Below are 13,011 nucleotides of genomic sequence, written 5' to 3'. Positions count from 1 at the left end.
GATATAGAACAACTGATTGGTTCAAAATTGGGAAAGGAGTACGACAAGGTTGTATATTGTCTCCCTGCTTATTTAACTTATATGCAGAATTCATCATGCGAAAGGCTGGACTAGATGAATCCCAAGCCGGAATTAAGATTGCTGGAAGAAATATCAACAACCTCAGATATGCAGATGACACAACCTTGATGGCAGAAAGCGAGGAGGAATTAAAGAACCTTTTAATGAGGGTGAAAGAGGAGAGCGCAAAATATGGTCTGAAGCTCAACATCAAAAAAACCAAGATCATGGCCACTGGTCCCATCACCTCATGGCAAATAGAAGGGGAAGAAATGGAGGCAGTGAGAGATTTTACTTTCTTGGGCTCCTTGGTCACTGCAGATGGTGACAGCAGTCACGAAATTAAAAGACGCCTGCTTCTTGGGAGAAAAGCAATGACAAACCTAGACAGCATCTTAAAAAGCAGAGACATCACCTTGCCGACAAAAGTCCGTATAGTTAAAGCTATGGTTTTCCCAGTAGTGATGTATGGAAGTGAGAGTTGGACCATAAAGAAGGCTGATCGCCGAAGAATTGATGCTTTTGAATTATGGTGCTGGAGGAGACTCTTGAGAGTCCCATGGACTGCAAGAAGATCAAACCTATCCATTCTTAAGGAAATCAGCCCTGAGTGCTCACTGGAAGGACAGATCGTGAAGCTGAGGCTCCAATACTTTGGCCACCTCATGAGAAGAGAAGAATCCTTGGAAAAGACCCTGATGTTGGGAAAGATTGAGGGCACTAGGAGAAGGGGACGACAGAGGACAAGATGGTTGGACAGTGTTCTCGAAGCTACGAACATGAGTTTGACCAAACTGCGGGAGGCAGTGCAAGACAGGAGTGCCTGGCGTGCTATGGTCCATGGGGTCACGAAGAGTCGGACACGACTAAACGACTAAACAACAACAAGGAAGCTTGGAGCAGCCCACCTGGGCCTCCCCCCATCCAAAAAGAGAACAGGGGCCTACATGCATATACACTTCGAGGACGCGTAAGAGTGCCAGAGGTTCTCCCGGAACATTCCGGAACCCAGCAGCACCTCCTCTCCTCAGCCAACTTACCCTTTTGCCCTTCGTGCTCGTGGGGCAGCACCGGCTCCTTGGGCTGCTCCGTCAGCTCCTCGGAAGACAGGACCCCGTTCACCAGCTTTTGCTGCACCGAGGGGGGCGGTGTGGGAGGCAGTGAAGAAGGTGGTGTTGGCGGGTTGCTCAGGTTGTTCTAGAAAGAGATGGAAGGAGTCTGTATATAGCAGAGCCCCCGACCCACCCCCAAACCTGAGGCGCTTTAGGTCACCGCGCCGCAACCCACATTTCCATAAACAGCTTCTTTTTTGAGGGGAAGCCACCCGGATTATTCTTATTCTTACTAATTGAATTTATATACCGCCCTATACCCGGGGGTCACAGAATAAAATCAAGATATAAAACCATAAATAAAGCATAATAAAAATAAAAACAACAACCCAATAGCACCCCCCCTCCACACACACAAAAAAACATTTTAAAAGGGCATAGGTCATGTAAAACAGATCAACCAAATGCGTGGTTAAAAAGGAAAGTTTTTGCCTGGCGCCCAATAACTTTTTGTCACGGGGCAGCCTATAAACAACATGAATGATACGAACCATTAAATACATCTAAAAGGTTTATAGGCTGCCTGTCAGCACAGATTCCAAAGCTGTTCAACAACTTGGCTTATACAGTGGTGCCTCGCTAGACGAAATTAATTCGTTCCACGGGTCTTTTCTTATAGTGAAAAATTCGTCTAGCGAATCCCATAGGAATGCATTGATTTTTTTTTGCCCATAGGAATGCATTAATTGAATTTCAATGCATTCCTATGGGAAACCGCGATTCGCTAGACGAATTTTTCGTAAAACGCATTCATCTAGCGAGGCAAGCTCCGCTCGAAAAATCATTTCATTAAGCGGAAATTTCGTTAAGCAGGGCATTCGTTAAGCGAGGCACCACTGTACCAGTATGGACTAAGAGTGCTCTCCCCAGGAAGGCCTGCCTGGCCCCTACTTTTACATGGAGACATTTTTAATTCCCCAGACCTTTTAAACCGCAGCCAACCTAGTTTTACGTAGTGCGGTTTTATTAGCTTGCCTTCCTCAGCTCTGTATTCATAGCCGTTAAGTTGTTTTATTATTTCTGGTTGTTCTTTTCTTTTCTGTCAGTCACCCTGGAAATTCTCAGGCACCGAACAGGGGATGGGCTACAACCAACTAGACTGGTGACTGGGAATGGCCGCCGTGACCATATAACACCGGTCTGGAAAGCCGTACTTTGGCTCCCAGTGTGTTTCCGAGCACAATTCAAAGTGTTGGTACTGACCTTTAAAGCCCTAAACGGCCTCGGCACAGTATACCTCCACCCCCATCGTTCAGCCCGGACACTGAGGTCCAGCTCCGAGGGCCTTCTGGCAGTTCCCTCACTGTGAGAAGTGAGGTTGCAGGGAACCAGGCAGAGGGCCTTCTCGGTAGTGGCGCCCTCCCTGTGGAACGCCCTCCCATCAGATGTTAAGGAAATAAACAACTATCTGACTTTTAGAAGACATCTGAAGGCAGCCCTGTTTATGGATGTTTTTAATGCTTGATTGTTTTTTTTAATTACTGTATTAATATTCTGTTGGGAGCCGCCAAAGTGTCCAGGGAAACCCATCCAGATGGGCGGGGTAAAAATAAATTATTATTATTATTATTATTACCAGTGCCTTTCTTCTGGAAGAGGTGGCAGTATTCGCCATGACGTTGTTACAGTAAGCGCCACACTTTTAACTGGTGCTTTTCTTCCAGCTCCCGCGTTCCCTTCAGGGAAGGGAAGCCCTGGGACAAGGCGGCACCCAAGGAGGGTTCGCACCCAGGGCGAGGCAGCCCCACCTCCTGCCAAGCATGCGGAAACGAGCTCAGGGGCTGGCGGTCCTTACCTTGGTGAGCAGCTGGGAGTAATAGTCCGGAATGCTGTCCAAGGCGGCGTTACCAAAGGAGCCCTTCAACTGGCTCTTGCCGTTGACTGGGCTGCTCCCAAAGGGCGGGAAGAGGTTGAAGTTGGCTGTGATGACGGGCTCCATCAGAGGCAACAAGGAGAGCTCCTGAGAGGCGGCGGGAGAGACAGAACTGGGTCAAGGCAGTCGGCAGTTTCACGCACCGGCACATCCCTGTGCAAGGAGAAGTCTTCTCCTACAGACCCCGGCCCAAGGGGATCCAGAGAGGTCTGGCTGCGCCAGGTAAAGGTAAAGGGACCCCTGACCATTAGGTCCAGTCGTGACCGACTCTCAGGCTGCAGCGCTCATCTTGCGTTATTGGCCGAGGGAGCCGGCATACAGCTTCCAGGTCATGTGGCCAGCATGACAAAGCCGCTTCTGGCGAACCAGAGCAGCACATGGAAACGCTATTCAACTTCCCGCTGTAGCGGTCCCTATTTATCTACTTGCACTTTGACGTGCTTTCGAACTGCTAGGTTGGCAGGAGCTGGGACCGAGCAACAGGAGTTCACCCCGTCGCAGGGATTCGAACCGCCGACCTTCTGATCGGCAAGCCCTAGGCTCTGTGGTTTAACCCACAGCGCCACCTGGGTCCCTTATGGCATGCCCAGTAGACACGTACTGTCTACATGTACCCTTCCCGCGCAGAGACAAAGCAATAATCATAAATTAAATAAGAATAAAAATGTGCACCCCACCATCGAGATCATTCCATTATAACCATCCAACCTCCCAAAATTGCAACTGTTTTAACAGTACAAATTCTACAAACACCTTCCATATCTCCTCAAAATAATTTCTCCTGCATATTCCCCATCTTACCTTAATGGCACATGTTAATTTGTCATGAATAGCTATATCCCACACCTCTTTATACCATTCTTCCATTTTATATTCTGCTCGCCCCTTCCACTTCCTAGCTATAATAGTTTGTGCAGCTGTCAATAAATTTGTGAACAAGTTTGAGAACCAAGGTCTTATTTTATTTTATAATTTTAAAGGCTACCCAGCCCTCCCGCAGCAGCTGTAGAGCGCAGAGTACCTGCTTGAGCTGTTTCATCAGGGCCTCGTTGGTCTTCACTCCGTCCTCCTTGCGCAGCTTCTTGCGAGAGTTGGCGACTCGCTCCCCAGCTTTCTGAGACCGCTTGGGCTTCGGCGGCGGAGGCTTCTTGGCTGCCAGCCCGTCCTGCAGGGAACCCCCCAAAAAGGGAGAGGAGGAGAGAGATAGAGACGAGGAAAAGTGAATTTCTGCACTGCTGCCTGGGATCTTATGCCTACCGTGCCTGGAGTTATCCAAGATCTTAATCCTCCCAGTAGAGATCCACCTCCAAATCTGAGCTGATTCACTCTATGCACACAGTGAGGTGGAGAAATTATGGACCGTACCAGACTGCTGGCAACGAAGGCCCTGAAAGACCTACATTGGCTCCCAGTACGTTTCCGAACACAATTCAAAGTGTTGGTGTTGACCTTTAAAGCACTAAACGGCCTCGGCCCAGTACACCTGAAGGAGCGTCTCCACCTCCATCGTTCAGCTGAGGTCCAGCCCCCAGGGCCTTCTGGCAGTCCCTCACTGCAAGAAGTGAGGTTACAGGGAACCAGGCAGAGGGCCTTCTCAGTGGTGGCGCCTGCCCTGTGGAACACCCTCCCATAAACAACTATCTGACTTTTAAAAGACATCTGAAGGCAGCCCTGTTTAGGGAAGTTTTTAATGTTTGATGTTTTATCGTGTTATTCTGTTGTGAGCCGCCCAGAGTGGCTGGGGAAACCCAGCCAGCCAGATGAGTGGGGTATAAATAATAAATTTATTATTATTATTGGATTTATTTCCGAATGCTTCCCCTCCTAAGTGAAATCCAATCCAACCCCTCTGACGTCCCTGCCTGTCGTTCCTCCTCCTTCCCTACACTCTTACCTCTCGCGCATCTGGGACCGGCTGCAACCGTCCCTCCGCCCCGGCCATCTTGCCATCCACGTGCCCGTTGACGTCGCCAGAGCGCTGCGTCGCCAGAGTGACGTTCTTGGCCCGCAGCAGCTTCTGCAGCAAGAGGTGCCCGGCTTCGGTGCGGGTGAGGCTGTTGGTGGTCGCGGGAATGGGGGCGGCGGCCGAGACAGGGTCCCCGTTCGCCTCCCGCTTGACGGGCTGGGTTCCGCTCATCAGGGCGCACTGGGAGGCTTCCTCCTTGGGCTCCTGTTTGATGCAAACAAGGGGAAGGTCTCCTGGCGGTGGGGGCACCCTTCCCGCCAAAGGAGAAGCAGTTTCCACCGCCTGCCCGTTGGCCGTGCCCGTCTCTGCGGCCTCTTTGGTGGTGGGGCATTCAGAGTCTCGGAGGCTGCCGGTCCCGGAAGCCCCTTCCCCTGCGCTCGGGGTGGGGAGCAGCAGGGAGCTGGGAGTAGCAGGCTGGTGCTTCTGGGTGGGAGTCTGCTGCTGCTGCTGCTGTTGCTCAGGGCTTTTAGCCAAGAGCAAAGGAGACGGTCTCTTTGGCTCTGGAGGGCTTGGATGCTGCTGTGGCTGCAGTGGCGGCTGCTGCCCAGATGCTATGCCGGCAACGCTCAAGGGGACAGAGGGAGCCTGAGGGGTGGGGAGCCTCACCATCCCCTGCTGCTGGGGACAGACAGCGGCCTGCTGGCTCACTGGGACCCTCTGCTGCTGCTGCTGCTGCTGCTGCTCCACCGAGGCACCGAACCCCTGCTCTGGACGAATCTGGAAGACCGCCAGGGGCGGCTGCCTCTGCGGCTGCTGCCCCGCAGCGCCCGGCAGGGAGAGGTGCTGAGCAGCTTGCTGGCCTTGCTCGGGGGGCGCCTGCCCCGGGTAGGGGCTGGCTTGCCGCAGCGCCTGGTTCTGCTGCTGCTGCTGCTGCAGCAGGTTCTGCTGGTGCCTCTGCATGAGCAGGGCCTGCAGCTGCTGCTGCTGTTGCGGAGTCAGGTTCCGCAGCTGAGGGTTTTTGGAGATGACGCCCTGCAGCTGGGCGCGGATCTGGCCCATCATAGGGCTGGACAGGATGCTTTGGCCTTGGGGGGAGGACTGCTGCACCATCATGCTTTGTTGTTGCTGCTGCTGCTGCTGCATCATCAGCCCCGGTGTTTTCGAGGGCCCAGCTGGGCTCTGAAGGCGTTGCTGCTGCTGCTGCTGCTGCTGCTGCTGCTGCTGCTGCTGCTGCTGCTGCTGCTGTTGTTGTTGCTGCTGGAGGTGGTGCTGGCCCGGCAAGCCTTTGGAAGGCTGCTCCAGGTTCTGTCCCATCATCCTTTGCACTTGGCCTTGCTGCTCCATCTGCTGGTTGAGCAAGTGGGGGCCCTGAGTTGCATCTCGATGGTGCTGCTGCTGCTGCGACAGCTCTTGCTGCAGAATGCCGTCTATAGGCAGGTGAGAACGCAATGGCTGCTGGAGGAGGTTGTTCTGTTGCTGCTGCTGCTGCTGCAGGTGGCTGTTTTGCTGCTGCTGCTGCTGCTGCATCCGTAGCTGCAGGGATCCCAGCATGTTCTGCTGCTGGGGGCCCAAGAGCAGGTGCTGGGCTTGGCCCAGCTCAGCCGACTGCTTCTGCTGCTCCCCGTGCTGCTGGAGCATCAGCTGAGAGGGCTGCTCCGGAAGAGGAGTCCCGTGGCCGGTCAGCCCCTGCTGCTGCTGCTGCTGCTCTTGGCTGCTCATCTGCAGCTGCCCTCCCATCTCTGGGCCCACCATGTGGGGTCTTAGCTGCTGTTGCTGCTGTTGCAATGCACCGTCTGCCCCTTCGAGGGGCAGCATGGCCGTGCCGCCTTCTGGCCCTCCTTGCTGCTCCTTGACAGCCAACCCCTGCTGCTGCTGCTGCTGCTGCTGCTGCTGCTGCTGCTGCTGCTGCTGGGCTGCCTGCATTCCCTGAGTGGAGGAGTGCAGCTGCTGGTTCAGAGACCCGTGCTGCGCAAAGTGCTGGAGAGGTTCGGCGCCCACGCCCGGCCCCTGGCTCAGGGCACCCTGCTGGGAGGCCGGCCCCTGGCCCAGAAGGGGCTGGTGCTGTTGCTGGCTCAGCAATGTCCTCTGCTGCTGTCCGAGGAGCCCTGGCTGCTGCTGCTGTTGCTGCTGTGGCGGCGGCGACAGCAGCAGCCGATGCCCCATCATGCCCTGAGCCTGCTGCACCAGCTGCTGAGGCACTCGGTGCTGCTGCTGCTGCTGCTGCCCCTGCTGTGGGGCCAACAGCATTTGCCTCTGGGAAGCCGGGTGCCCCATCACGCCCGGATGCTGCAGCATTGAGTGTCCCAGCATGGCTTGCTGCTGCTGCTGCTGCTGCTGTGGAGAGAGCTGCTGGACCAGGACTCCCGCCTGGTTTCCCAGCAGCCCTTGCTGCTTGGGGAGCAGGTTCTGGCTCGGCTGGGGCGTGGGTGGCGGAGGTGGGGGCTGGCTCATCAGGCCCACCTGCCCCATCGTGCTTTGCTGTTGCTGCTGCTGCACCGAGACCTGCCCCATGAGGCTCTGCTGTGGGTGCTGCTGTTGCTGCTGCACCGAGATCTGCCCCATAAGGTTTTGCTGCTGCTGCTGCTGCTGCTGCTGCTGCTGCATCACCATTTGTCCCATGTGGCTTTGCTGCTGCTGCTGCTGCTGTTGCATGGACACTTGCCCTATGAGGTTCTGCTGCTGCTGCAGCTTCTGCGCCAGCTGCAGCCGCTGCTGCTGCATCTGCCGCTCCTGCAACAGGCGGTTGCCGGAGAAGAAGCTGTTGGGGGCCGAAGCGCCCGGTGGCTGCTGCTGCTGCTGCTGCCCTCCCATAAAGGGCAAGCCCTGCTGCACAGCCATGGCGGCAGCCTGAGGGAGGCGCAAGCCGGCCTGGCCTGCTAGGCCCTGCGGCCCCGGCTGGAGGCCGTGCGCGGAGAGAAGCTGGCCAGGGAGCTTGGCCATCAGGCGGGGGCTTTGTGAGGGGCTGAGGGCCAAGACGGCGGAGCTTTGCTGCTGGTGCTGCTGCTGCTTGTTGCGGTACTCAGCCATGAGGCTGGTGTGTTCCTTCTGCTGCTTCCGAACCTGTCGGGGAGAGAGAGGTAGCAGAGGCAACGTAAGCGCAGCAAACAACAAGGAGGGGTTGGCCTGCTTTCTCCTACCAATAGGAAACCCACTTAAGGACTCTATACGGGCTCTGGAATACCCCATAAGGGAAAGGGAGCCGTTCTTTTCTTACAACAATACAATACCGCCCCAAACCAGTTTGAAGACCTGATCATGGTATCAGTTTCATAATTTCTGGCCTGGCAATATATTGCGAATCATGGTGTGTGTGTGTGTGTGTATGTGTGTGCGCGCCATGCAAAACTCATGATGCAGGAGAAAACAATATCTCCATCCTTTTATCAGACACTGTGATATACAGTGGACCCTCCGGATATGAACTTAATTTGTTCCGGGGGTCCATACGTACCCCGAAAAGTCTGCATCTAGAAGCGCCGCTTCTGTGCACAGCGCAATAGAGAGTTTCTGCGCACATGCCGAAACTCAGAAGTATACAATTCCAGGTTTGCCACGTCCGCAACCTGAAAGTTAGCGATGCGTTACCCAAAGGTAACGTAACCTGAGGTCCACTGTATCACTATATTGAGATCTTTAGCTGGTGATATATCGTGACGCTGAAAACCAGCCCAGCCCTATCCTATAGTTCAGGCAGCAAAAGCATGTTTTTATAAGAATTGGAAATTCACAGGAACATAGGAATCTGCTTTCCCCCACCTGAATTAGACCACTGGGTCCATCTGGCCAAATACTCTCTACACTGACTGGCAGGCAGGGGCTTCCCCATTCAGGCAGGGGTCTCACACAGCCCTATGTGGAAATGTTGGGGGTGGAACCTGGAACCTTCCTGCAAAGGAGGCAGGACGCTTTTCCACGGACCTACAGCTCTTCCCTAAGCTTATATATATATAATGGAATCCAGACTGCTCAAGACATGTAGATGCTTCTTTAGACATGACATTTCTGCAGAAGCATAAAATGCACAGAAGCTGACACAGAGCAGCTAGACTCCTCCAATCTCTCCCACCCACCCCTTGCCCAGGTGAATATTCCATCCCTACCAGGTCTCCTGAATTGCTGGTAAAAGGGCCCCTGGATGGTTATGGTGACTATGGGGTTGCACTGCTCATCTCACTTTCAGGCCAAGGGAGCCGGCGTTGGTCCACAGACAGCTTTCCGGGTCATATGGCCAGCATGACTAAACTGGCGCAACGGGACACCGTGATGGAAGCCAGAGTGCATGGAAACGCCCTTTACCTTCCTGCCACAGTGGTACCTGGACTGGCGTGCTTTTGAACTACTAGGTTGGCATGAAGCTGGGACAGAGCAACGGGAGCTCACTCGAACCGCTGACCTTCCGATTGGCAAGCCCAAGAGGCTCAGTGGTTTAGACCACAGCGCCACCTGCGTCCTGAATTGCTGGTGCTACCCTTGGCCACCCACATGATTTCTTCCTTAGCACCTCCCCGATTCCAGCACTCTATGCTAATGCCAGACCTGACTCTCTCCCTCCTAGCATCTCATCACTCGGGAAGAGGCAGGAAACCACTGCGGGGTGGGGTTGGTTTTGCCTCTATCGCGAGTCCTCCGGTCCTCCACAGACCCCTTCTGAGTTTTCTTGGTCGTGCCGAGAAGTGGCCTTCGGACTTAAAACGGACACAAGCTAGTCAGGGTGCTTTACCTGATCCAACTGCTTCTGAATCTTGCTCTGCTGCTCCGTCACCAGCTTGAGCTTCTCGGCATCAGCCTCGGGGAACTCCCGGCCGGCCTTTTTCGCCGTCCGCTGCTTGGCGCACAGGGCCTTGCGGGACTTGCGGTGGACCCCTATCTGCTCCTCCAGCACCTTAAGCTGCATCTGGAGGAGTTGCTGCGTATGGAGGAGCCAGTCTTCGTACTGACGCTGATCAGCTTCATCTGGGGGTAGTGGGGGGGGATGAGAAACACTGGTTTTTGGAAGCTGGAGACATGCAAGACAGGTCAGGCCATATACTTTGGCAGGTATAGAGGGAAAGTTGAAACGCTTTGCATCCGGCACTTAATAAAATCTGTACTAGCCCACGAAGGCTATGCAAGGCCCTCCAGTCCTCAGACTTTTGAGATTCTGCAGAACCTGCATCCAACGGATAATTTATTATTATTTTTTACTAAACTTGTATGCCGCCCTATACCCTCAGGTCTCAAGAGTGGTTTGCAAGATAAAATCAAAATATAAAAGCACAAAAGACATAATCAAAACAAAAACAACCCAGGAACCTCCACTGACATAACCATTATTATTATTATTTTATGTTGGAGCCACAAAAGGCACATCTTCATGCCTGCAACCATTCACCCAATCCCAGAACCATCCTCGCCAACCATTCTTGACCGTGCATGACTACAGCAACCCACGCAGCCCTGGAATGCAATCTATCCTGGCTGCAACATGGGAGCTTGCATCTGTTGCAGCTCAGAGCCTCTCCGTTGCAACCCAGCTCCAGTGGAAACTCGGTTCTCGGAGGTCTCCGTTGATGAAAGTTTTGGAAGCCGAACGCCAAAAACCTGGAACTGCTTCGTTTTTTGAACGGTTTTTGGAAGCCGAACGTGCCACGTGGCTTCCGTTTTGAGTTTACCTATTGTACTGAGGCTTCTGCTTTCAGTTTTTGGTTTTGGGACGTTTCGGAAGTCAAGCGGTCTCCCGGAACGGATTACATTCGAAAACCAAGGTTCCACTGTACTTTCTTGCACATTCAACAACACACAAAACTTATCTGTTCTTTATTATTATTCAAAGTTGCCATGTGGTTAAAAAGCACTAACAAAGAGAACAGAGTTCACCCTCTGCTGTCAGCAAAACGTTACCAGTTTAGGAATTGTGAGTGGAAGCAGAAGGAAGTCATTAATCCAAATCTAAGCAATCTGGAATAGATGGCTTCAGAGGCTATGTATGCAAAAAGCCCAGGTGGGCAGGAAGTATTGCGGGAGAATTACCCAAGGAAAAGCAACACCACAGCCCTTTCAGGACTGGTTACTGCCAACTACTCACTGATGACACCTTGTGCAAAAGTGGGTGGGTTTGGTCGAGCTTGTGCTGGGTCATTGCTCCGTTCCTGCAAGGGATTTGAAAGAATCAGAATATCTGCAGTGGTACTTGCCACAGTTTCCCCCTGATCCCACAACCAAAAGAGCCAGCGCACCCCAAACCCGTCCATTAAAAAAGTGTGGGGAAACGGAAGAGGGGCCTGCCAAATTCCTGCTCACCTGTCCTCCAGAGCCAGGCAGGATGTGGTTCTGCATTTCAGATGAAGACGACGCTCCAGACAACCTCTGAGCCAGCAAGGAGACTTGTTGCCTGAAAGAAGGAAGCCAGGGGGGGAGGAAGGGGAGCAGAATGAAGGGAGCCAGTGTTGGCCTGAGAAGTGGACTCCAGAAAACCTTAAATCCAGAGTCTCCCGGAGCAAGGCCCTCTGAGCTAAATGAACGAAAAAGCTAACTACACATTATCCAAGCTCCTTGGCCTCCTGCCCTGGGTACTTACCGATTCATGCTCGGAGCCACTCCGATGGTGCCCTGCGCCATGACCTTTTTGATGCCCTTCAGAGCCACCATCTTGGCCTTGGCGATGGGGTCCATGATGTCCTCAGTAGCAAATTTATCCAGATCTGTGGGAGGGGAGGAGATCAAGAAGCGATCAGGCCAGACGTGGCGGCTTCACAACCACCCCTCGTTCCTTTGCTGCATGAGATCTGCCAGCACACAGCTGGCCACTTGAAACCATAATCTCCTAGATCAGGCATCCCCACACTTCGGCCCTCCAGATGTTTTGGACTACAATTCCCATCTTCCCCGACCACTGGTCCTGTTAGCTAGGGATCATGGGAGTTGTAGGAGAAAACATCTGGAGGGCTGCAGTTTGGGGGTGCGTTGGCCTAGATTATGTAGAGCCCAGGCACAACCCGGAGGAAGGCTACCAGTGAGCCAACATGTTCATGGCTGCACAGTTCCTTGAAGTCAGTGGGTTTTTTGGGACTACAACTCCCATCATCCCTAGCTAGCAACACACCAGTGGTCAGGGATGATGGGAACTGTAGTCCGAATACAGCAGGAGTACTAAGCTTGGAAAACACTGCTTTAACAGCTGCTGCATCTGTGGGAGATGCAAGCTGCTCAGCCTCCATCTCCCAGAGTCCTCCTTTCCATTTTACGCATTTTTATTTTGTACTTTTCAAGTTTATACATTTCACTAATTTTACAATCATTTTGACATTTCTTGGCTTCCTTCCCCCTCTTTCTGCAGTTCCTTAAATTTGTTTTTAATATCTTCTGCATATCCAAATTCATTCAATTTGCTCATTTATTCATCTTCTTTAAATATATACCTTATGAAACTGCAGGTTATTACAATAATCCTGCCATTGTTTTTATCTGTTTACAATTTATCTGCAAATATTCAATAAACCATTTCCATTCTTTTATTCCCAAAAAATGTTATCTTGATTTCTTATTCTTCCGGTAAGTTTCGCCATTTCTGCATATTCCACAAGTTTTTGTATCCATTCTTCCTTTGCTGAGACTTCTGCTTCTTTCATTTTGGGGCGGGTAACATTCTTGCCGCTGTAGCAGCATACATGAATAAGTTTCTATAAATTTTAGGTAGTTCTGTCCCTATAATTCCCAAAAGAAAATATGCTGGGTTGTTGTTTTATTAACAAAGGTTATTTTAAACATCCTTTTCATTTCATTATATATCTAGAGCAGGCATAGGCAAACTCGACCTTCCGGATGTTTTGGGACTACAACTCTCATCATCCTTGACCACTGGTCCTGTTAGCTAGGGATGATGGGAGTTGTAGTCCCAAAACATCTGGAGGGCTGAATTTGCCTATGCCTGATCTAGAGTCCTTCTTTCCAGGCAGACTCAGCCAATCAATGAAGTGCCAAGTCCTAGCTAAACCTTTGTTTTAAGCTCCACTCAATCCCATCCATAAAAAGCCACACCGCCCTGGTAAAAACAAGCTAGAAGAGGCTGATGAAGAAAAGCC

At 52.4% G+C, this 13,011-nt stretch overlaps 1 protein-coding gene across 9 annotated transcripts in view; it reads right to left on the bottom strand.

Annotated features, from left to right (window-relative positions):
- The window catches only part of KMT2D (lysine methyltransferase 2D), a 100,900-nt gene that overhangs the window by 23,614 nt on the left and 64,275 nt on the right, over nt 1–13,011 (bottom strand). For all 9 annotated transcript variants that reach the window (XM_035103907.3, XM_035103908.3, XM_088661397.1 and 6 more), the window contains 8 exons: nt 11,508–11,631; nt 11,231–11,321; nt 11,016–11,079; nt 9,672–9,904; nt 4,940–8,011; nt 4,067–4,210; nt 2,968–3,132; nt 1,101–1,257 (listed from right to left, as the gene is read on the bottom strand). In XM_035103907.3, coding sequence (XP_034959798.3) covers nt 1,101–1,257; nt 2,968–3,132; nt 4,067–4,210; nt 4,940–8,011; nt 9,672–9,904; nt 11,016–11,079; nt 11,231–11,321; nt 11,508–11,631 — 4,050 coding nt within the window. The remainder of the gene's footprint in view (nt 1–1,100; nt 1,258–2,967; nt 3,133–4,066; nt 4,211–4,939; nt 8,012–9,671; nt 9,905–11,015; nt 11,080–11,230; nt 11,322–11,507; nt 11,632–13,011) is intronic.

The sequence above is a fragment of the Zootoca vivipara genome, chromosome 2 (genome assembly GCF_965207765.1).
Source record: "Zootoca vivipara chromosome 2, rZooViv2.hap1.1, whole genome shotgun sequence".
Lineage (NCBI taxonomy): Eukaryota > Metazoa > Chordata > Lepidosauria > Squamata > Lacertidae > Zootoca > Zootoca vivipara.
The sequence above is the reverse complement of the archived record's forward strand: the minus strand, read 5'-3'. Positions and strand labels throughout refer to the sequence as shown.